The 24855-nt window shown below is 48.1% G+C and overlaps 1 protein-coding gene across 4 annotated transcripts in view; it reads left to right on the top strand.

Moving 5' to 3' along the window:
* NRP2 (neuropilin 2) overlaps positions 1–24855 on the top strand; it is an 89757-nt gene that overhangs the window by 25115 nt on the left and 39787 nt on the right. For all 4 annotated transcript variants that reach the window (XM_048309136.1, XM_048309135.1, XM_048309137.1 and 1 more), the window contains exons 3-10: positions 3708–3889; positions 8162–8392; positions 8930–9085; positions 10948–11117; positions 12155–12310; positions 20659–20803; positions 21105–21454; positions 22593–22737. In XM_048309136.1, the coding sequence (XP_048165093.1) occupies positions 3708–3889; positions 8162–8392; positions 8930–9085; positions 10948–11117; positions 12155–12310; positions 20659–20803; positions 21105–21454; positions 22593–22737 (1535 nt within the window). The remainder of the gene's footprint in view (positions 1–3707; positions 3890–8161; positions 8393–8929; positions 9086–10947; positions 11118–12154; positions 12311–20658; positions 20804–21104; positions 21455–22592; positions 22738–24855) is intronic.

Raw genomic sequence — 24855 nt, 5'->3', positions numbered from 1 at the left:
ATAATACAGGCTGTAGAAGTGCTTTAGAATTAGTTTATAAAAGCTCTCTTAACATCAGCAAAGCACTTTCTATTAAAAAATCTGTAATAAAAACGCAGCAATATTTGTAAGCATTGTACATTTTCTGTTTAATTCTGTTAAACAGCTTCAAGAAGAGCATCTAAGCCTTGTATTTCCCTTCTTTCTCAGCCTCCATTGTCTGGGGAGTTAAAAGCACTTCAGCATTGCCCCCCTGCCTCAAAACTCCCTGGTGAAAAGCTGTCTGAGGTGGTTTCAAACCAACTCACTGACCTTCCCACTCAAGCAGCAGCTGGGAATGTCCTGCCATTGTGCCATTGGAGGAGCAGCCAACTGTGGTCACCTTCGCTGCAAAAGAAGAGTTGGTTAATCCATTGATTATACTTGTGGGTTACAGAGGTTGCACCCTACCCTCACATATTTATGCTTGGCTCGTTGGAGCAATGCCTAGGTGGGGAAAAGTGGCCATGAAATGCGCTTGGAGAGATGGCAGCTTTCCCAGTAGAGGTAATGCCAGAGAGGTCAGCCCACAGGAATGTTGGTGCATGTTGACTGAAACAATGGATTTGGTTAAATGAGTGAAATGCAAATTGCTGGGCACTGTATGAGACAGTTTGAATGCCATTGCAGCATAAATGTATCCCACCCAGCTGTGCCCTAGTCTGTAATTATCTGAAAATGAAATGCTTAGAGTAGAAAGCATGGTTAGGTTTTCTTCCTTCCAATTTTTCTTCTTCTTTTTCACAAGGGAAGAAGAAAGTCTGGAAACCAATGCTTAAGCTTAACAGAAGCAAAGATTTGGCCAAATTAGATTGTAACATGTCCAGTGACCCAGAATGAGGAGAATGGGGTTTATCAATTTGTTTGTTTGAGGGCCAAGGCATGGACATGACTGAAGCACATGGTTCCAAAAGAATCTGTGGTGGGGATTAGCTGGCATTCTTGCTGAAGTTTGGAAGTTTAACAGTTTTGACTGGACATCCTTGGTGTTTCATTTTGAAAACCTAAAGCTTATTTGCTGTGATGGAGAGGAAGTAGGTGCTCCTGCTCGTCCAGGCAGGAGCTATCTCCCAAGTGTAATACTTCCCCAATTCACACTCTGTTTATATGACCCAAAGAAAAAGTTTTGCCTCATGCAGAGCAGAGGACTTGGGCCAAGATTTTTTAACTAGGGAAGAAAACTCTTACACATTTATATTAATTTTACATTTGGCAAAAAATTATTCCCTGACCTTCCCTTAAGGGCTTTTTTTCAGTTGTTTTTAACATTTGATTTATTAAGGATTAGCTCCAGTATGAGAAAGCTAAGTTAGATGCTTGAATGAAGCCAAATAGGGTTTAATTCAAAGAGGCAAATATTTCCTGATGATTTACTTACTAGATTCATTCTTTTAATTTTCCATTTGCAGATTGCCCATGAGGAGATTGCAATATTCCCAAATTGTATGTGTTACTGGAAGCCTGTCACCCATTCAATAAGAAAGTATTTCTTGGTCCAGAACTTGCTTCTGAAATTGCAGGGCTCCTACAGAACTGGGTGGCTTGAGGAGCCATGTGGACAGCACTAGGATGTGTGGTGTGCTGGCTACAGCAGCAGCTGTGATCATTGCAGTCAGGTAGTTGAAGCCATGTACTGTGTTGGCGAGGTACAACCCCACGAGGACACAAACAGATGTGATTCCCTGGGATGCAGCTAACCTCTGCCTGTGCATGAAAATGGCAGCTTTTACAATCCACCCCATTAACTGTGTTTTGCCAATATTCATGTTTTTGCCAAATTCATTTTTTGCCACATATTCACAATTTCACTAGTAGCCAGTAGTCCTGCGGCACAGATGTGCACTTCAGATGTGGAAGGGCTGCAAGCACACTGAAAGCAAGTAGTTATTTAAAGAACAAAATGTCCCTGCTGTTTGCTCAGTACTACTTTAAACAAATAGACAAACAAGGAGGAAAAAATTCTACTTAGAAGCACTAACACTGCCTTCTACATTCCTCCTCCCTAGAGAGATGGTAGGATCAAGCCACATATGATGGACATTAGTGGGGTCATTCAGGGTGCTGCTGACTGGTGTCAGGGTAATAAGGGGTCACGAGGTAATAGATGGCTAGGCAGAGCTGAGGAGAAAGCAGAGGGAGCAGATCTTCATTTGCATTGCTGTGTGTCCACACACCAGCTAAGCCAAATGCTCTTCCTGTTTGAGTGCCACTTCTCAAGACCACTTGGATTTCACCTTGGCCAAGCCAATTGAGTCTGTAATGAAGTTAAAGGCTGGGTGATTGCAGCTAGTTGAGTGCTCAGTCCAGCGTAGACAGGATTTTATCTGCAGGCATTTTGCTTCTGGCTCTCAGCCTGATTTAGTCCCAGAAAGGAGTGAAACCAAAGCCATCTGGGCCATCTTTCTTTGTGGAGGAGCATACTAAGTCCCTGTAAGTTTGTTTTGAGGTTGTTGCTTGCCGATATGTGCTTTGCAGAACGGGAATGAGTCACATGAGGATCATTCTGTATCCAGCAAGCTACTTCTCCTTTCAACTCTCCATTCCCAAACAGAAGATCTTGTGACAAAGAAGAAAGGCAGATTCCTGGCAGCCTGGAAATGCTTTTTTCCTCCCTGGCCCCGTGAGAAGAGCTGTAGCATGTTCAAACAGGTTGATACAAAGCAAATAAACAGTCCTAGAGAGATGGTCAGTTTCTGTAAATAGCAGCATGCTGGCCAGAGAGGAGAGGGGCGGGAGAATGTGGGCGTTAGAAAGCAGCTGAAGAACAAGATGTACACATAAAAGCTGTTTGTTTCTTCTCAGCACGCAGAGCCTGATACTACTACCTTGCCTAGTCATGGCCTAGAAAATATGAAGGGATCTGTGGGAGTTTCACCTTCCAGCCAAGCTTTGCAACAAGCTTTTGTCTCTGCATGAGGAGACAACTCTTCTAACCCTATGCATTCCTCCCCCAGACCAGTCAGATACCTGCCAGTGGGCAGGTGGAACATCTTCAAGTAGGGTTTAGCAAAGGCAGGTTGCAGTTACAGGGTGTACAAGATCAGCAATAGTCAGTGTGGGTACCCAGCTCTTACACAAAACTTCTCATCCACAGAAAATCTTCATTAGCACTTAACAGAAGAGGATTAATACTAATATCCAAGTGCTAAGTGAGTGTACTTGCCTTGGTTGTTAAAGGACCAATGTGGTGTTAGTGCACAAAATAGCTACCTGCTCACATGGTTTGAACATTGACAGTCTCATGCTTGGTACATGCTTGGCTGAATCCCACATGGATACTGGAATATAGTGAGCTCTGCCAAATAGCACAATGGCACTTCTGAGGAGAGGTCAGGGGAGGAGAGCAGCCTCAGGAGAGTTGTATCTGAGCTTCTCCCATGCCAAAGGAGTTTTGTGGAAATGGAGGTAAAGTGTGTCCTAAATTTTGCATGTTGGCTCAGAAAGTGAAGTGGATGTATGTGCAACAAATTAATGATGTGAATGGCAACAGAGGAAAGGACCTAAACGTAGTCAGACAAAAGAGAAAAAATGGTTTGGGGTCTGTGGTGTGGTGTAAATAAGAGAGTCCCAGGTACCTGTCTGGAAGACGTTCTGTGAAATATGCAGATACTAAGAGCGGTTTTTGTTCCCGGCATCCTGAAGCATCTCCCTGACAGATGGTTTCCCTGCCATTTCACCTGCCCCCGCAGGTACGACTACATCGAGATCCGTGATGGGGACAGTGAAGCGGCAGACCTGCTGGGCAAGCACTGTGGGAACATTGCACCTCCTACCATCATCTCTTCTGGCCCCTCTCTCTATATCAAGTTCACCTCAGACTACGCACGGCAAGGTGCCGGCTTCTCTCTGCGCTACGAGATCTACAAGACAGGTGAGTGTCTGAGTCGGTGCCTGTCTCCCAGACTGTTTGCCACAATTATCTTCACCAGGAGATGCCTTTGACCACTTTTTCAATGTGATTTCTAGCATGTTTTCCAGAGATAAAGCACATTTTTCTTTTTTTTATTTAAGCAAGTCTGTGCATCACATTTCCAAGAAGGTAAAGATGTTAATGGCACATGACAGTGCATTTTTTGATCACAGTGTGGCAATTAAAGCAGGGTTGCTCCTTAAATGCTCTCTTGTATTCGAGGACTAGAAATATACATCTTTTCTCTCTCCCTGGCATGTGTGGAGCTTGTCAGGGCTAAAAGGGGATTGTCCCTCTGCTACAAGTGCATGGAGCTCCCCCTCCTGTGGAGCAGCGATTCCGGGTTGATCAGTGACGCTGTGTTTTCTCTCCATGGGTGTGGGGTTTGTAACCGGGGGCTCTGGTTTTCAAGTGGTTGCTGGCAGCAGTGCTGTCAAAATCTGAGGCAGCACCTTTCCAGCTGATGTAAGAGGAACAGTTCATAATTCTGTTTAATACTGAGCTATTACTGCGGAAAGAAAAAGCTGCTCAAAACCCTTGTAATAGTGTTTCTGTCTAAATATTTGCCAGAATTTTGTATCTGGGAAGAAAGAGGCTTGAAAAAATAACCCCTGCATGTGAGAGAGGTGTGCCTGCATGCTGAGGGAACAGGAGAGAGTTTTGCCACGGGCACGGGCACGCGGGTGCCTGCCCTGTGCCCGCATTCCTTTGTTGATGTGTTGGAAGACAACACATGTGGCTTTCATGTCATTGCATCCAGCACTAAAAGAAAATGTCTGTGCCATGGGAAGAACCAAAAAGTAGCACAACAGGGTTACTTATCCAGCCTCTTTAAAGAAAACATGAGGAGCACAGGCAGCAGTGCCCAGGGTCCCTGGGCCAGCTGTGCAGCAGGGAGAGGCGTACAGACAGCACACAGTCTGGTCATAGGTAGATGTGAATGTGGAGATTTTGCTGCAAGAGAATGAGACTCCCTAAATTCCTTGTGAATTGATGAGGACAGGACATGTATGAAGGTTCAAATGGATGAGGAAAATGCTGTTGCTGGTGGTTGCCTGGACTGCATAACTGGGCATTTAGCTGTTGTGCAGCCAGCTCACCACCACTGTTAGTTGATGGTTAGGATGCAGATTAGTCCTGAAAGAGTTTAGTGATTCAGCCAGATATGGGGTTTGCTAAGGCCAGTTGCCATCACGGAGGATGGCAAAGAGTGTAGGTGGGAAACCCACCTCAGCCCCCCTTGCCTCTCTTTCCCTGCACACACCTCCTGTGAACCCAGCAGGCTGTGCTGGGTTGTGCCTGACCTCACACTGGGTCCACGCCCTGACTCAGGGCACAAGGCAGTGTGGGGTGGTCCAGCTGGCTGAGGTGGCCCGGCCATGCTGTGGGAAGGGATGGCAGGCAGGAGCCCTGTCGGTCTGGGTGGGAGCCAGTAAGGGACTAAATTCATGGGGAAAAGAAGTTATTGGTGGGAGGGAAGGAGAGGAATCAAGGGCCGATCTGGAAGAGAGCAGATATTGAGTGGAGGCTGGAGCTGAGTTTGTATCCTTCGATGTAAGTCCCTGCAGTACCGCCCTCAGGTCTGAAGTGGTGCTGGGGCTCCTTTTGTCACCCCCACCCCTGCAGGCAGCCATCCTCTCCAGATACAGCCACACTTTCTTACAGCCACAGCCCATGAAATCAAGCCTGGCTAGGCAGGTTTTGGCACAGGAGCGTGGATGAGCCTGTGCTCCGGGAGCACTCCCAGCCCACATCTGCCCAGCCCCAGTCCCCGCCAGGGCTCCAGAGAGGGCGGTGGGCAGTGCTGGCTGCGGGGCTACTGCAGTACAAGGAAACTCTGCCTTCTGTCGGCAGGCAGGCTGGCACGAGCCAAGTTTCCGTCTGAGCTGTCAGCATAACCAGCAAGGGTGTCACCAGCTTTAAAGGTCATCAGATTGTCATTGTCCAGATCAGTAAAGGCATCAGTGGCTGCAGATTCCTTCTGTCTTAAAGGCGACCTAAAAAAACAACTCTTTTCAATCGAGCATTTATTTCCCCACCTTGTGCTGAATTTCCCTTATCACAGTGTGAGAGAGGAGCAATCTGCATACAAACAACCACATACCAGTCTTTGAATCCCCTGATGGGTATCAGTCAGCAGTCTGTGGGCTGACAAAAGAGCCGCCTGCCCTAGCTGGTCCAGCCTCCCTGCTGGTTCCTTTGTGAGTCAGTTTGGCAGGGCCGGCCTGAGCTCTCCAGCGCTGGGCATCAAAGTCTCTTCTCAGGCTGGCCTGTGCTGCTGAAGCCAGCATGACTCCTGTTGATTATCTGCAGCTTCCTTATAAAAAGCTGATCATTGTGTTTGCTGCTATTAGCCAAAATGTAGACAAAGATGCCAAATGTGATAAGAGCCCCACGTGAGGAAACTTTTGTCTCATGTAACTACATAGTTTACATCTCTTTCCTATCTCTAGAGGACAGTCCCTGACTCTGGGTTTAGTCCTTGATTTTTCTCCCTAGCTCGGAGCTTGTCTTATTTTCACTGTTTGTTCGTCTTTCAAGGTGTTTAGAACAAAGTACACCCTTATTCCTGTTCATGGCATTATGCTGTGATTTGTGTTTGGCCTTTTTTTTTGCCTCTGCATTTTACCCCACAGGTTCACACCCGAAAAGCTGGCTGCTTCATTAGGTAGTCAATTAAAAGCCTCTCCTGAGTAGCTCTCCAGCCAGGCACTGCATAATGCAGTGCAAGATCCTGCTATTACTGCGGGCTGCTGGTCTGACTCCCGTAGGTTAATGATGAATTGAATAACAAGTCTCCCATTAGTCCTGGGAACGCTCCTACTGCCTGGAAGAGCTGAAGCAAAAGGGTTTGTAGAGGAGAAGGAGAGTGTCCCAGTAAAAGTGAAGCAGAAACCTTTGCAAATGCTAGTGCTGCGTTGCAGCAGTAGCCAGCAGCCTCTCACATTCCCTTTCCCCTCTGATAGCTCCAGGCTGCAGATTTCTGTTGCCTATTGTCCTGGCAAGGGTTTCAAAGTCACCGTGGTATGAATATGACATAAATTCCCCTTTCCCCAGCCACCCCGAGGCACCTTGGCTGTATGAGAGGGGGCACCAAGCTGGCCTGGCTGCAGCTGAGGCCAGTGCTGAGGTCAGCAATAAATAAGAGACAACATTGTCTGTCCTCCTCACCACGCAAAGGTCTTCCTTAAGGGTAGAAATAACTTGCATTTCTGGTGTGGATGGCTCATTCTGTGAAAAAGAGGGCTCTGTTCCAGCTCTCAGCAGAGACACCCCTGCCACGGGCCCTGTTACCCTCACTCTTGTTGTGGCCACGTTGTGGGGACATTTGCTGGAGCTGGCCCCTGTCTCTTGTATGGATCTTGGAGGGGCTGCAGGCTAACTGTGCACTTCCCAAGGGTTTGCAGCAAACAGTGGAGACACTGGCACCCTCCCACAAGCCCTTTCACTGTGTAAATATTTGTGCTTCCAGATTTTCTCAAGAGGAAACTGAGGCACAGATGTCTGTGCTGGAAGGGTGGAGTTTGCAGGAGACTGGCCCACGGCGACAGCCTTTCCAAAAAGAATACATCCCATTACTCTTCTCTGCCCCATCCCAGGCAGCTCCTTCTGTGGACAATGGCTCCTCCATCAGACCTGGGGCCGCTGTGGTGCCTTGCCTGCCTGGCTGCAGGTAGCAGCTGTGACATGAGTACTGTGGATGGCAGCTCCCTGCGTGCTGGCCGGCCTCTCTGCAGGCTCTGGAGCAGCACGCAGGTCTGCCAGGTCAGTGTTTGGGGGACGGGTTAGAGTGGAAAGGGCCAGCTGGGGAAGGCAGGCCAGCTTGGTGTGACCTCCCTGTCTACCACCACCGGTGTGAGGGACATGGCAGGGTGCTGGCCTGCCAAATCACATCCATGGTTTTGGATAGGATTGCTCTTCTAGTCCTGGTTTTGAGGTAATTGTCAGAAGGATCAGCAGTAGTGTACAGATTATGTTTGCAAAGCTGTCTAAGGGATTTAGAACCATGTTGTCCACTACAGTGACTTCATGGACCTTGTCTCTCCACCTGTGGAAAGCTTTGAAAATCACCTTCTCACTCCCTGCAGTAATTCCCACAGCTCTTGAGCTGCTGGACATTTCCAGAAGTGAATACACAACCCTGCTAAGCTCAGAATGGGGTTCTCACAGTGTCAAGTTGTTGGCATTAAGCTTCATTGTTGCTAAGGTTTTGGGTTTTTCCTGCTGCTACAGGCTCCGAGGACTGCTCCAGAAACTTCACCGCCTCCAATGGCACTATTGAGTCTCCGGGTTTCCCTGACAAGTATCCACACAACCTGGACTGCATCTTCACGATCATAGCCAAGCCAAAGACAGAAATCCTCCTCCACTTTCTGCTTTTCGACCTTGAGCATGACCCACTGCAGGCGGGGGAAGGAGACTGCAAGTATGACTGGCTAGACATCTGGGATGGCATCCCTCAGGGTAAGCCACGAGGTGCTGCACTGGTTTTCTTGGCCCTTCCCGGTGTCTCACAAAGCTCCAAAACTGTGCAATCTGTGTCCGAACACCAGGGGTGCCTAACCTCAAAGGTGGCTGCAGCCTGCAACCTGCCATCAGGGCACTCCATGGCCAGCCAGGGGACAGCGTGCTTGCAGAAGGCTGCATTCATTAAACCACAAGCTACTGCTCTGTTGTAACCACTGGTCTGAAAAGCCCCATGGGACACTCCAAACACCAGCAGTTCTCCCTCAGGGAAGGGCAGTGGGTTCATGCAATGATGGGAGGACCTCGTCACTTTATAGAAGAACTGAGAAACAGAGTGGTTTGGAGTATTTCCCAACAATTGCAGAGCAATGCCTGCTGCAGTGGGTATTTCTGCACTGCATGGCACCAGGCCAGTGGATATAAAAAATAGCCCATCCCCAAAGCCTATCTTTTTTATCCTGATCAGCAATGTGTTGGTGACCCAGGAGGCTGGTGGAAAAGCAGGCATTACCTTTGCTGCTCTTTCTTTTGCAGTTGGCCCCTTGATAGGCAGGTATTGTGGCACTAAGATGCCATCGGACATCCGCTCAACCACTGGCGTCCTCTCTCTCACCTTCCACACGGACCTGGCAGTGGCTAAGGACGGTTTCTCTGCTCAGTACTACTTGAACCACCAGGAAGTCCCAGAAAGTAAGTTGGAAATGTGTGTGTATGACTTAGTTGTGTCCCCTGTGTTTCCCATCTTTCATTTGGCATATGCAGGAGTGAAGTGTGTCCAGGGGCTGGTTCTCCACCAGCAGTGCAGACAGCAGTTCCACTTATGTGTGTTCTCTCTTTCTGATAGAAGTGAGATTTCAGTAAGAATTTCACTTTCTGACCTTTTGTTGACTTTTCACTTGCTTGTGAAGTCTTCTCAATACCTTTTGGGTTAGAATCCTTCATGCATGTGCTCAGCCCAAAGGATTTAGGAGAAGACTTCAGCCCAGCATATGCAGCAGATTCATTAAAGCATCAGGGAAAATATGTGCTCTCTCTTTCTCTAGTTTTTCAGAAATTCAGAGTCCCAAACCACAAATTGTAATTTCTTGGCTGTCTAATTAAAGATTGCTTAAAGCTCTAAGAATTTCAAGCCAAATTTTGATTATAACCTTTAATAAGGGAGGTAAATTGATGTGGAGTGAGGAGTAAGTTGTGTGTTTTGAGAATAAAGAACATTTTGATTCATTCTGGTAACACTTGCAGGCAAGGAAAGGTTTCATTTGTTTTCCCATGGTATTTTTGCATCAGAGTCACTGTTCTTGACCTCTGTTCCCAGTGAACTTCTGATACAACAGAAGCAGCCTTCAGGACACCCCTCAGTCCCAGAGAAAGAGAGGGAGTCCCTGACCTGCCACTGCAAGCCTGTGACAGAGAGCAGGGTAGAGTAGGGGTTGTGCAGCACCAGGGCAGCAGGGTCACAACCTCTTACTCTGTGATTAAGGGATATTCTGCTGAGGCTATAAGAGTTACAGACAAGCATGAGCTCTTCACCATTACCTATTGCCACACTCAGCTGATCTGTTCTTTAATCCCTTTTCTATTCTGTCCTTTAAAAGGAGTTGGAAATAAGATGTTGAACACAAAGCTTGAGAAATCAAGCACAAGAGCCTTTGTTAAAGGGCCAGGCCTGTTTTCATTTATGGTGGTGTAAATTGAAACTTCAATAATAGCACTGACATCCTAACCTGGCCCATCATTTCCACCCAAGGTTGACTTGGCCACATTAAAAACAGGCAGTTTGGTAGAGCCCCATTGGTTTACAGTAGCAGCACGCTTAGACCCATGCAGTATTTTCTATCACTGTCTTCTTTGCTATTGTTTTTACGGGACAGCTGCCATAAAATAGATGAGATGTGCCATAAAACTGAGCTAAATGTGACTTTTAAAGCCTTAGAAGTGAGGAGATGCAAATGAAAGCATAGAAGAGTCTTTCGTAATCTTGCCTGGTTAATCCCTATGGGCCTGATACCACATACAGTGCATGCACATAGACACATACACACATGCAACCCTGCTCTCACATGTACACAAAACCTTTATACCTGCTCATTCCAATCCTTGACATTCCTGCTGGCAGCACAACAGTAAGCACCCTCCTAATGTGTCTTGTCTGTACTCCTTGCCTTGTCAGTGCTTAGATTTCACCTACACCCTTCAGGAAGATGGGAACTTTGTGATAAGGGTACTTGGAACATCTTGTTGGAGGTGGAGGGAGGGAAGGCACAGAATTGTGTCAAAACTGAGCAAAGGTGAAGAAGATAGAGAAAGGGAGAAAGATCCAGCCTGTATTAGTGTTCAGAGGGCCTTGTAAACACAAAGCTGCCCTATCTGTAATTTTTCAGTGCCATCTGTGAACACACACAACCTGCAAGATGGTGCAGATCTGTTCATCTTTCCAGACAGGCAGCTTTGCTCAGGATTAGATGGAGAGATTAGTTCAGGGCTGCCTTTCACTTGGGGGTGAAGTACTGAGACAGTAAACCAATCTCTGTGTATGTGTGTGTCTGCTCTAGACTTTCAGTGCAATGTGCCTCTGGGGATGGAGTCTGGCAGGATCTCCAACATGCAGATCAGTGCCTCCTCCACCTATTCAGATGGGCGATGGACCCCTCAGCAGAGCCGCCTCAACAGTGATGACAACGGCTGGACCCCCAATGTAGACAGCAACAAAGAGTACCTCCAGGTACCCTTCCAGCCCACTCGCCTCTTCCCCTACCAAATGGAGTGTCATGCTGTTAAACTGACCCCTGACCATAAGGCTTGTTGAATTTTTTATTGCCTCTGTGGCTCATGGGGAGCAAGCAGCAGGGGAGCTGCAATGCCTCAGTGAAATGTGGCTGGCTGGCTCTCCCGTTAGCTTACCCACACAAGGACTGACTCCATCCGCTGTCTCTCTCCCACCCCCTCCTTTCTGCCCAAAACCTTGATGGACTTTCCAGCAGTCTGACAGAGACTGAGAGACCTCTGCCACTTACAAGGGCCACTGACTCCGCCACTGGCCTGAGGACCAAAGTCTCCAGGGGGTGCATAGAAAAACAACTAGAATAATATTTATCTCATCAGTGATGCAGGGAGCGTGAGCGGGCTGTGTCAGGCGGGGAGCTGACAGAGCAAAGGCTTTCCCTGGGAGCTGGTTAGAGCCACAGTGTGTCTGCACACAGCTTCTGGCCGTGTCACATCGCCGGGAGACACTGCTTGCTAAAGGGCACTACGAGCAGGAGGTAGTGAATGTCATTGCCCCTAGCAGACGTCTCATTCTTCATTCATGGCAGGGCTACTAAGCCAGCTCTGCTGACCTTTCTCAACCCATGTTGTAAAACAAACAAAAAAAAAAACCAGCAAGGGAAAACCAAGAGCTGCAGGACTTGCTAATTGATATCATGCTTTTATTTTACGTGGAAAAAGTTGGTCTCTGTCCTGCTTTAATGGACATGAGCTTCTGTGCAGATCCTATTGCTTGGTGTGAGGCAAGAAGGTGGCTTTGTGATGGTTCCATATAAACAGACATCAAGATCCTTAGCTACTCTTGTCCCAGGGTCCTATCTGGCTGAAGTCAGCCCTGGGGGAGGGTCATGCCTGTTGAACTGTGCATCCACAGATAGAGTGAGACAGTGAATTTGCACCTTTTTATATTTCAGAGACAGAGGGAGGAACTAATTAGCCACTCTGGACTCTCAGGTGGTCACCACTCTCTTTCTTGTCCCTTTTTCCCCTGGAAAGGTGGACCTCCACTTCCTGACTGTGCTCACAGCCATTGCCACACAGGGTGCCATCTCAAGAGAAACCCAGAAGGGCTACTATGTCCGTACCTACAAGCTGGAGGTCAGCACCAATGGGGAGGACTGGATGATGTACCGACATGGGAAAAACCACAAGGTAATAGCCTTTTTGTCTCTTTTGCCTGCACCTTGGTGAGTCTTGCAGGTAACAAGAGGGAAGAGAACTGAGAGACTTTGCAGGCCCAGAGGGTTTAATCTGTGAGGGACCATTTTTCTGATGATGGCTAAAAGACAGATGATGCTCTGAGCAGAAATAGTCCTTTCTCCTCTGCACAGCAATGTAGAAAAACTATTCCTTGGAAAACCTGGCTGCTGCTGCATCTTTCGTGGTGGTGAGAGTATGTTCTTTGACTGCAAATGAAGGAGAAAATGTTTTCGCAGCTTGTGTTTTGCCATATAAGATTCATTGAGCTTTTATGGTCGTAGACTCGTCTGCATGCTGGGTTAACAATCACAAAACCACATGAAACTGTAGTTCAGGAGTTACTGAGGCCTGGAAATGAAAGGGCACAAATCCTAAGAGGCAATTGCACTGTCCCAGAGAACAAAATGAGCAATAAATAATGGGAAACAATTCGGGCTGCCAGAGCTGTGGGATCTGCACTAGCAGGGATGGTCAGCAAGGGTGCATTGAGCCCTGGGAGCTGTGCATGCTCTTGCTCTGTTGCTGGGACACACACAGAGACGGGAGCAAGGAGAAGGGAGGGTGTTCATCCATTTCACACCATATGGGTGCTGGTGTGTGGCCAGGAAAGATAAACTTGGAGTGGTCTGCGTGGGAGGTTTGGGGTGTGGGGAGGAGGGTTAAGGCAGCCATGGTGCCAGGCAGGTTTTTCTCTGTCAATTGCTTTGGTCATGTGGTTGTTCCCTGGTTAAGGGTGCCTCAAGAAAGCATTTTCCTACTCTTCTGTGGCACCCACCAGCACTGCTGCTGTGTTCAGGTCCTCCCTGCTGATGTGCCATAGTGTGTCTGTGTGAACTCTGTGGCTGGGGTCCCACACACCTCCCCCACACACACATCCCAGTGATTTTCAATTGCTCAGCACTTCTATTAAATTAGCTGTCCCTTCCATTTGCTGGCACGGGCCCTGCTGGCATGAAATGCAGTAGCCTGCCTTGTCCAGGATTCATCCAGACATTTCCTTCCCTTCCGGGCTGTGTGATTTCCCCATCCCCACAAGTATGTCTTAGGTTCAAATTCCCTCTGCTTCCCAGAATGAGTCCTCTCTGTGCAGATGTCCCGATCAGGGTCTCATACCTGCAATATTTGGAGTATTTAAACTCCTCATATGCCACTGAGGGAGTGTTAGTCCTATTTTAGAAGTAAGGAAATTGAGATACTTGGGCAGCCCAGCACCATGTAGGGGAGTCCTCAGCTGGGCTCCCCCAGATCTCAGGTGGGCTGTCTCCAGGACAGTAGCTCATGGCAGAGCTCATGTATAGCTCTAACACAGTGCCCATGCAGTGGTGTGGAGCCTCTGTGCTCTCCCAGGACCCACTGGTCACAGCAGACCTTTCTGTGAACTGGGGCCATCTCTCCTCACCCCAGGTGAGTTTGGGGACTCATTGGGACTTTTTCTTTAAGCTGAGGCAGGCAGGAGATATGCATCATGCTGGGCAGAGAGGTGAGCTATGTACACAGCTCAGTGTTTCAAATAACCACTGAGAATAAATTTACCTTTTCAAGTCTTTACTGGCCAGGAATCTGCGGCTGGAGGGTGGTTTTAGTTGCAGAGGAGAATAAATGTCCCATCCTTGCTGTCCTGGGTGTTGGACACTGGTTCCTCAGCCAGGGCAGAGCAGGAGAGCATGACTGGTTTCAGTGCTGCTAAGTCAATTTACATTGCTCCAGCAAGACCCTAAAGCCTGGCTGGTGTCAATCCAAAACAGTCCCACAGCCACCTGAATTGCCACAATTTCAGGATTTGGTCCTTGATTCCTGTCAGCTTTTTTCTACTCTGTTTTCTCTTCTTTTAAAAAAAGTGGAAAATTCAAACCTCTTCTTTTTCACTCCTCTGTTCCAGTCACTCGTTCCCATGTTCTGGCCGTAATTTAGCAGACACCTCCCAAGGTTGGAGGATAAGTAATTTTTTTTGGTGGCTCACCTACCCCTTGCATCTGGGTGACTGCTTTCCTGCCCCGCCAAACAACTGGCCACCAGCTGCTGAGCTGCAGTGGGGCCAGGGCAAGGCCACTCACTCACAGAGCTGGTGCTGGGGGGCTCTGGCCCCACATTCCGTGCCCACGTTAATCCCTGCTGTTCCTGGACTAGGCAAGCTCCCAGATGTCTGTTCAAGGTGCAGCTCCCTCCCTGCGTCAGCGCGGAGCTCCACACAGCCTGGGCTGCAACGCTGGAGCGAGCCATGCCAAATAGATTCGTCAAGTCTGCCGCAGCTTGATTTGGTGCCATGAGGAGCAGGGAGGGAGGGAAGGTGTGGCCAGACAGGCACTCTCTATATACATGCAGATAGATACATATATATATATAGACACACATATAATACACGTATGTATATCTGCACATCCACATTTATATATGCACATGTGCACATAAGCATATGGGGTGTACCAAACACTGCTCTGAATTTCTGCCAGCTCTGTGGGCCAAAAGCAATGCTCTGCCATGTATAGGTGGGTCAGCTAACATTCACATCTTCATCAGGGAGCTAATGCAAGAGAAAACCAGAGAGTGCAGGAGGGGCGGGGAGGGGATGATGCTCCCTGCAGAGGATGGGAAGCTCTGACCGCCTCTCTTTTGCCCCCTGCTTCCCCTCCCTCCGGTGTTTCAGATGACAGTGGGGCCAGGGTGTTTCCCTGCCAAATGTGATGGGTCACCTTTGAGTCCCCAGCTGCTGGCAGTCAGCAGCAAGGGAAATGGGAAAGGCAGGATGGAGCAGCGGAAAATGTGATTAATATGTGCTCGCAGCAGACAGGACTGGCTGGGCTGTTTCCGTGACGAGCACTGCTATGTTTCTGGGATGGGGAGGCAGTGGGAAGGCAGCCGGCAGGAGGGGAGCCCCACACTCACACCCTCCCTTTCCCACCCTATCCCTGCCAGGTTTTCCCCCTTCCTGGCAGCCCACTCCCCACAAAGCCTGGCCCAGCACACACAGGATGTCCCCCTGTCCAGGGGGTGGTGCTCTGTCTTTCCCTCAGGCATGGGACCAGGGGGAAAGGCTAACCCAGCAACCAGGCCAGAGTTCCCGAGCTGTCTTCCTGTGTGTCTCCTCGAGAGAGGAGACAGGGAGGAGAGTGGCCACTACCACGTGCCATCCCGCACTTGCCCCTTACTACTCACCAGTATCCCCCCACCAGGGGAGAGGGCCAAACCAACACTGCTGCAGAAAGGCTGGTCTGGCTCTTGCCCTCCTTATTGCATCCGCCTCTTGTGACCTGGGGCCAGGCTGATGGCCTCAGAGGTTATCTTCCAGGCAGCAGCCCTGGTGTGCAGGTGGTTTGCAAATGTCTTTAGAAAACAACAACTCTTCTTGAACCCAAGGAAGGAAAAGAGCACCTGGCAGGATCTGACCTTTTATTTTTGTCTATTTTATTTGGACAGACTCAACTATGAGGATTTTATCAGAAAACCAAGTTCTCATCCATTCTGATCGCTTCCTTCCTTGTAGCATCTCGGGCTCCAGCTCCCATGTGGTCTGAGCTGCTCCATCTTAGTAACTGCGGAGATAAGCTCATGGGCATCATCTAGTGTGGTGAGGGACTGGGGAATGGATTTCAGGATTTGGAGTGGGTCAGGACCATGATGAGTGCTGCTCTCACTGCCTCCACTGCTCTGTAAAATGCAACTGAAACATTTGTTTTCAGAACCTGTAGAAGTCAATGGACAAGAAATGGCAGCAAGATCCAACTGATGTGCATTTTTCATTTCCTACTCATTTTGATGGTTTTGTGCTTGTTATTAGCTAACTTTCCTGGGTGGCATTTCAGGTGGTAGCTGAATTGCACAAAGGCTGAATTGCTGTAAAGAGCAGTATCTCAGCTGCACATTGGAGGTGGGGACATCAGAGGTTTTTGGTGCTGGCAGTGAATATTGAGAATGACTCCTTGGAGACCCTTGTGCCTTCCTTTAGGAGTGTTCCTCTGTCTTTTCAGTTCTTAATTGCATCTCCTGTATTTATTCACCTGAGGAAGAAGAGAAAAGCATTCAATCCTGTGGTTTTTTATCTGGAAAACACAGGAAAAGCTTGCGCAATGAGCCACAGGGCCACAAGTGTTTCTGTGTAGAGACATCATGGTGCAGAGGATTTGCCCAGAAACATCCAGGTCCCAGCCTGCTTCTGCTGCTTTTGCAGGCAGGACAAAGACATCAGGCTGTGCCAAAGGCAGCCTTGCGCATTCACCCTTGGTGCAGTACCTGGGGAGAATTACAGCCCTGGCTTTCCTAGCAAGGCTGCAGCTTTGTATTTCTGGGCCTGATATCTCCTTTGCAGGCTAACATAGTACCACTCCTTGTGTCCCTGATGACTCCCAAATCTGAGTGGAGCCTCTCACAGACACAGAGCTGGCAAGCCCAGCCCAGCACACTGTGCCTTGCCCAGACGCTGTGCTTTGTTGAGTGTTGCCAAGTATCATTTTTCTTTTAACTCCTTGTTCCTGGATTTAATAAATCCAGAACTATCCACCCTCCACTTGAGCCAGAATCCTCCCACCATCAAACATGCCCCATTTTATGCCTTCCCTATCTGACAAGGAAAATAATCTCCCCTACTTTTCTCCTTCATGCTTCTTTGTCTAAATCCTGAAGCTCTAATCCTGTTAGCATGCTCTGTTCCAGAGCTCTGTCTCCACAGGAGTAACATAATCCTGCAGTAAATCTAGTGGGTCCGAAGAGATGCATACATATGGACAAAGGCAGGGCTGCTGCCATCCCTGGCCTTCTCCTCTTCCTCCCTCAGCCGCTTTCTTCAGCTCCCCAAGAAATTGCATAGTGGCCAAGCAGCATAATAAATAGAACAGGAGAGAGGTACTTCCTACCCCTCCCTGACTCACTGCCTCTTCAACTTCATGGCACTTTTTGTTTCCCTGTCCTTCATCTCCTTCACTCCAAACTGCCAATGGCACAATTCCCATATCCACTGGAACTAATGTAGCTTCAGAAATCCTCCCATCACCCTATGATGGTTCCAACATGTCAGAAATGCGACTTGTAAATGCTGGTGTGGAGCTTGCATGTGTATGCACATAGAAAACGTTCGCAGTCCTCCTCTAGCCTAGACATCATGTCCCCTACTTTTACAGCCTCTCCCCTACCACTTGCTTTCTGCAGCAAATTAATTAAGCAGGTCAGCTCTCATTGATTATCAATTTAATTTTACATGCAGACCTGCTGTCTGGACTAAAACAGAAGTAAACATACAGTGTATGGGGAGAAGATAGGCAGCTTTTTGATGCAGCAATGAAAGCGAGTTCCCTTGACTGTTTCTTGGAAGGTGTTTTTAATTTGTTAATGGTTTTCCCATTCATCTTCTGGCTCCATCACCTTTCAATGTGTGTTCATGTGCATGCGCATGTGTGCTCTCCGCTGAGTGTATATCTATTTATCTATCTATCTCCCTAGATCACAGCCAGGTATTTTTTTTTCTGCTGGTGTAAATTACTGTGACTTCTTATACTTCGATGGTGATATGTTGATTTACACCATTCGAAGACTTGGCTCAAAATATGTGCTGAGTGGGATGGGAAGCAGATAGGACGGGAGGAATAGCAATGTTCTATTTTGGTAGAGAGGGAAGAAATCTTTGCTTTCTTGGCACTCCCAATTTCACACATTTTCTTGCTAGTTCTTCCTATGCTATGAGTGCTAATTTGAGGCAGGATGTAGAGCCTGTTGAAGTCAATGGGCCTCTCTCCACAGTGTGCTGGGGCTCTGGGGTCAGCATTTTCAGTACAGGGAAACCAGACAGTCAGGGTCAGACCCTGGTCAGCAGCTGGGTCCTGCAGATTCACAGTGCACTTCCACTTGGGAAGGAGGCTGAACGAGCAGGCATGTGGGAATACCCCAGGTCTCTAACAGCACCAAGCACATGCCCTCTGAAAGTGGCCCCTTTCTGTTATGCTGAATGGGGTGCGAAGCAATGACTTGCTGTGATCAGTTGGGGCTGTTCAGAAGCGAGGTTCAATGGAACAGATCCTGCCAGTGCAACTGATAGCAGAGCTGGAAGTCAGGTGCCAATTCTGCCCTCACAAGCTGGCAGTCTGGAGAGTCATGGCCCAGATTCAGAGTTCATGGCTTGTTGAATGTGATCTAGCCTGCGTAAGTTGCTGATTTCTAAATTGAAAGCAGAATTGAAATTGCTCTTCTTGGAAGTGTGTGGTTGGGACCAAGGTCATCTAAGAGATGTTTCCAGCAATGCCTATAGTAGTGATAAAGTTTTTGGGCTCAGTCCTGCTTCTGCTTTCTGTCAAGTTTGACTGTGCAGAAGTCAGCAACAAATTATGCTGGTGTAAATTTGGATTCTGGCCCCTGATGCTCATATATGTGAAGTGAGCTAAAAAGAACAAAACTTGAAATATGTTAAATCAAAAAGAGCAGCAAACCTCGTCAGTGAGTGTTAAACATGCTGGTCCATATGCAACCTTTGGCTCATAGAGTCTTCACACTGCTGATGGTGGGAAGCAAAGAGAGGTTGCCAGGAGGAGACTCCACTGGACTTGCTGCCCTTGGACATCTGCTGGGGCCACCATTAGGAGCCATCTGCTGGGAGAGAGGGATCTTTGGTCTGACCTGACATGCTGCTCCTTGTGCTAAAATAGTTGCACTGGCTCAGATTAACATTTCCTGTCCTCTGGTGTTAGGTTCAGAGGTAAGGTGTTTTGCGTCAGCTTCTGTGTTGGCATAAAGCTGAAGGCTTTTCTGCAGTATAGAAATATATCCTTTCAAACTGTGTGTGTGTCTGTGCCCATGGGTTTACAAGACACACACACACATGCCCGAAGAGTGTTTCTCAGTAACCACTCTTCTTACAGCCCTCCTGCTGGAAAAAAAGGGTATTTGGTGTCTGCTGAGCAAGGAAAAGGATGGGAAGTGAGGTCAGACAGGATAAATAGGATGTTAAAAACACATAAACCATGCTGTGTTGCTAAACGGTAGCAGCATGATATATATTCTCTAGATTAGCATTTCTGCTCAAGTTCACATCAACCCCACATCCCAATTACCAGCCAGATTTGCAACTGAGTCCCTCTGTGGGGTGGCTGCTCCCTGCCCTGAAGAATTGGATGGTGGTGTGCAGAGGCAGCCCAAAGCTAGCTGGGATGCTGTGAACAGCCCTGTAAACACCCTCTGCACACCCTGCCGTGCAGGATCCTGGGAGAAGAGCAGTAACATGTGCCATCTGCAACCCTAGAGCCATGGGAGGCTTATAAAATGCTTTCTAGCTGCTATTCAAGGCAAGGAGCCAGGATACCGCCTCACCCCTTCTTCTGTCCTGAATTGTTTGACTCCTGCCTCCCACAGGAGACTGGTGCCAGAGATTATACTCTCCTGCTTTCCTGAGACAAACTTAGTGGGAACTCTTGTGCTTAGTACATATATACATGGTAGGAGCTTGTAGAAGAACCCAGCCAGCCATCTCAGTGTGGATGTGGTTCCAGGCTGAGATGGGAGGATAGTCTAGCCCTGTCCTGAAGTGCCGGCATGCTTGGAGGGAAAGCAGGCAATGCCTGCAGCCTTGGTCAGTGAGCTCTAGTGCTTTATGCTGTGGCAGAGAAAGGGTTGAAAATTACCCTCCCATTGGGTATTTCCTCTTTCTCACTGTGGCTTTGCAGCCTAAAATGGAAACACATGTATCCAGTCCTTGTCCAGCCTATTTTAAAAATGGGCAGAAGAGGTGGATCTAACATCCATCTGGTAGTTATTGATTATGGCCATCTGGTAAGGCAGCAGCCTTTTCATACCATGTGGGATCATAAACTCCCAAAGAGCTGTCTCCATGTGGCAGGTTGCATGTGCATGGGAGAGGCAAAGGCAGGGGCTGGCTGAGGCAGCAGCTTGTCACCCCAGGCAGAGGTGCATCCTTCCTGCTCACACCACTGCTTCCACATGATGTTTGCCAGTGGAGCTCAGTGCAAGGATGCATCAGGACATCAGCCTGTTTGGGAGCATCTGCCCATTTGTGCTGGAGCACATCTAGGTTTGGCAGCTCGAAGCAGCTGAGGCCTGATAGTCTGAGGTGCCTCAAAGTGCTGTGAGAGGCAATCGGGCAGAAAGGTCCTGGCTCTCCTGGCTGATAGGTGGGTCCATCCACCATGCTGTCCTGACAGTGGCTCACATCTCCCTGCTGGTCCCTGGTGCTTGCCCAGGTTGGAGGCTGGCCCTGATCAGAAAGCCTTTCCTTGGTTTTCCCTGCTGAGATTATTTTGACTGCTTATCAGGTGAGGATGTAACAGGGTGTGCAAATGTACATTTGTGCCTCCCTTCCCTTGCAGATGTTTCAGGCCAATGAGGATGCCACAGAGGTTGTTCTCAACAAGATCCACAGCCCAGTGCTCACACGCTTCGTGCGCATCCGTCCCCAGACCTGGCACAACGGCATCGCCCTGAGGCTGGAGCTGTACGGCTGCCGCATCACTGGTGAGGGTCCCCTTCTCCCCTTGGCTTCGGCGCTGCTCTCTGTCCCTCTAACAGCCTGCTCTGGAGTGCTGTCCCTTGCCGCTGTCATGACTGCTTGGGGTGGGAATGGTGACGCTGTGAGCAGCATAGAGACATCCATCACAAGGGATGTGCTTGGAGGGACAGGAGTCCAGGTCCTGGAGGGAGGGGGAAATGCCCAGTGCTGCTGTTGGTTTAGTGTCCAGAGTTTAAAGCTGTGAGGAGAACCAGGAGCACTTCCCTTCAACTACCCTGACTGTTCATGCTCTTTCCTCCCCTGCAGATTCACCCTGCTCCAACTTGCTTGGAATGCTTTCTGGCCTCATTCCTGACTCACAGATCTCCGCCTCTTCCATCAGAGGCTATGACTGGTCTCCCAGCATGGCCCGCCTGGTGAGCAGCCGCTTGGGCTGGTTTCCTCGTGTCCCCCAAGCCCAGCCTGGGGAGGAGTGGCTGCAGGTGGACCTTGGCGTCCCGAAGAACATCAAAGGCGTCATTATTCAGGGGGCTCGTGGAGGGGACAGTGTGACCACCACCGAGTCCCGTTCCTTTGTGAAGAAGTTTAAGGTGGCCTACAGCATGAATGGAAAGGACTGGGACTTCATCCAGGACCCCAAAACAATGCAAGCCAAGGTAGGCACTACCTGGAGCAGCTGCAAAACAGGATATGTTTCTGACTAGCTTCAATCTGCCTGACGGGGTCTTGGGAAATTGGCTGTCCATGCCCATAGTGACCTTGGGAGCTTGGGGTTGTCACCATGAAATCCCAAGCTGTGTACCATAGTGCTGCTCCAAATCTGTACTAGAGGCCGTAGGTTCCACCTTTCCCCAGGGATGTCAATTTATCTTCATTTTCTGTTGTGGACCAGGTGTGGGGATGTGGACATCACCGGCTGTTTCTCCCAGCTTCTGCAGGTCAGAGTCCAAAAGATGGTGTGTTCAATTATGTTTTACACAAACTAATTACATACTTTAAGGGCAAAGGTGTGGCTGTTGTGGTGTGCGCCTCCGAAAGAGGAAAACGAATCATGACTTCTCTTTAGGAAATTTTCTATATCTGAAGTCCCTTTGCCACACTGGTGTGACCCTGTGTAGTGGTTTGCTATCTGGAGCTATGCTTGCTAACCCATGACACCCTGAAATTCCCCATATTTTTTCCTTATCATTGGAGTTCCCCATAATCTTTCTGCTTAGTGGTATGGGAGTGACTGGGGGCATGAGGAATAAATAAATTCCCTGCTACTGACTGTTCTGTTTTTATGCAAACTCCTCTGCTTAAAATTTGGGTAAGTTTTAATTTTTCCTGATCTTCAAATGAGTGCTGATGCTATCTATAGCCCTCTGTTTATTCCCCACAGACTTTAGTTCGTGCACGTAAGCTGCAAAGCAGCAGTACTTGGACTGAGGAAAACCAAGCACTTACACTATCCTAGAACATGCAGTAGCTTCTTTATTTACCAAAGGAAAAATCTGATCTCATTTCTATTTGAAGTTAGTGGACATTCCCCAGGCTTCCCCTGCATAGCTTGGATTCTCAGCAGAGGCCAGGACAGATTGTGCAAGTTTCTTAGAAACAACCTGGTTGGTCCTCTTAAAACTGAGAAGGAACAGCCCAATTTCTGCTCAGCTGGGCTCAATGGCCTGGAGTCTGACAGCTAAACTGTTTCAAAGTATGGCTGCATTCTGCCGGACCCAAAATATCAAGTCTGGCTGAAAGCATGTGAAATGCACACATGTCTTGCCTTTTCTCTCTCTCTTTTTCTCTCTGTAGCTTTTTGAAGGCAACATCCACTATGACATCCCTGAAGTCCGGAGGTTTGACCCTGTTCCTGCCCAGTACATCCGAGTGCACCCAGAGAGGTGGTCCCCAGCGGGAATAGGAATGCGCCTGGAGGTGCTGGGCTGTGACTGGACAGGTAGGAACCCTTACACCTCTGCCCACTGGCTGCTCTGGGGCCAGGCCTGGCACTAAACAAGCAAGGTGCAAACTTAAGGTTATTCCTGCTGTCCTACTTTGGCCATGCTGTGGCAGGGAGACTGCAGCCATGAAGGCAGGACTTGTAGGGTGGCTTGGCACCACCTTTGTATTTCCACCTTGAAAAGAACTGGCCTCGATGCAGGATGTAGCAACAATGTTTGGACTCCAATCCAAGCTTTCACGTAGAGCTCCAGAATTTGTCCTCAACTCTCTTCACACCCTTTCAGATCTTTTATCTGGACATTGTGCAGGCTTTCACAGTCTTATGTTAGAGAACATTTGGGCTTTTTAGTCCAAATAGTAAGACAAAAAGTAGGAGAAGCAGAAGTGCAGTGATCAATACTTCATATCCTGAGCTGCTACAGCAAGGCTTTACTGTAAAAACAACAGTCCCTCTCTCACTGAACCCAGTGTGGAAACCTTTTTGCAGACAAGGTTGGGGAGCTAACTCTACAACATCTCTACAAACATCCCTAAGACCCAGGAAATTTGTTCACTTTTGCCCACCTGTTTTTCACACGTGGTATGCCTTTCAGCCACCATTGTTTTTAATACAGAGATGAAAACTGACTTCACACACTCACTGGGATCAGTAGAGGTTATGCCTCTGACGCTCTGAGGTTCAGTGGTGATTGATTGCTCCATAGTTTCATCCCCAAAAGCAAAAAATGCACCCAAAGGGTCATTGGGTCTGATGCTAACTTTGCAGTGCCAGCGGCTAGTTGTCCTCTTTTTTAATCTTTTATTTTTTAATAATCTGCTTACATATGAATCTGGAGTCCAGATGTCAGTGATAAAGAGGTATGATTTCCATTTTATAAACACATCTGTAGAAGGCATTTTCTTATAAGAATTCCCATTCTAGGAAGCTTGAAAGACACAGAGCTTTTTCTACCCTCTCGTGAAGTCTTTACTAGCATTTCCTCCTGTGATGTCCTGCAAGATGCATGGCAAACACTTAACAGCAAATCACACAACACATGTACACACTATTAATAATGATAATTTTTCACTTTTGAAGTCAGTGGTAAATATCCCCCTGGACTGGCAATCCATTGTAAATTATCTAAACTTTAAATCAGATTAGATCTTAATTTAAGTCTTATGACATTTTAGGATGTTGTAGGAGAAGCAGGTGCAAGAAGCAGGAGCTGAGGCTTTGTGCAGAAGTGGTCAGGCAGCTCCCACATTGCTGCTTCCTGCAGCTCCCAGGAGTCTCCAGCTGCCAGATCTCTGCAGCCCATTGCTGGATGGTGCATCACAGTACTACACCACTGCCATAAAGGGAGGCAGTCACACAGGACCTCCAGCCATGTGCATGCCAGCCCTTCCACTGCACTCCAACTTAGAGAATAGGAGGGGTTTGTCGTCCTTAACTTCTTGTGCTATTTTTGGCCCAAATTTTCTTTTAGATGTGTGTCCATGCATCATCATTCAATATCAGTAGCAACAGCACATGTTTTTTGCAGGCGAGGTGCTTTATGGTCATTTCCCAGTCTGGGTAATAATTTGCACATTGTAACATTTAAAACTCAACTGCCAGGTCATAAATATCCGTAGCTTTATTAATCTACAGGCATTCAGCTTTGTAATCAGAGCAGGGCTTGTAATCTTGTGGATTCACCACGTTATAAAAAGCATTTATATCCCTGTTGCAACCTGGGGAGCAGAGATAGCCCATGGCATTATCTGCATGCGTAATCCAGGCTGGCTACATGCAACAGGCCGTGACGATGCCAAGACAGAGCCCTCCTTTGCTGGGAGGACCCAGGCATGTTACAAAAGTGGTTACAAGAACCCAGGCAATTACACTTACTTGGGAACAAGATTAGGAAATGGATTAAAACAAGATGATTAAAAATATTTTCAAGTAAGGGTCTAAGCCCATGTGCACCCTGCCCAGGTGTTTCTATTTCTTATCAGCAACAAGCATCTTAATTACTGAGTTAAACAGGTAACAGCCATAACTGGGCTCACAAACTAGCTGGCAGTTTGGGAAGCAGACAGTCAGCAATTGGCTTCTTTCAAAGACCTGCCAAAATTTTTCCTCTGAAGA

The sequence above is a fragment of the Corvus hawaiiensis genome, chromosome 7 (assembly GCF_020740725.1).
Source record: "Corvus hawaiiensis isolate bCorHaw1 chromosome 7, bCorHaw1.pri.cur, whole genome shotgun sequence".
In the NCBI taxonomy this organism is placed as follows: domain Eukaryota; kingdom Metazoa; phylum Chordata; class Aves; order Passeriformes; family Corvidae; genus Corvus; species Corvus hawaiiensis.
Note: the sequence above shows the minus strand (reverse complement) of the source record. Positions and strands in the feature narration are given on the sequence as shown.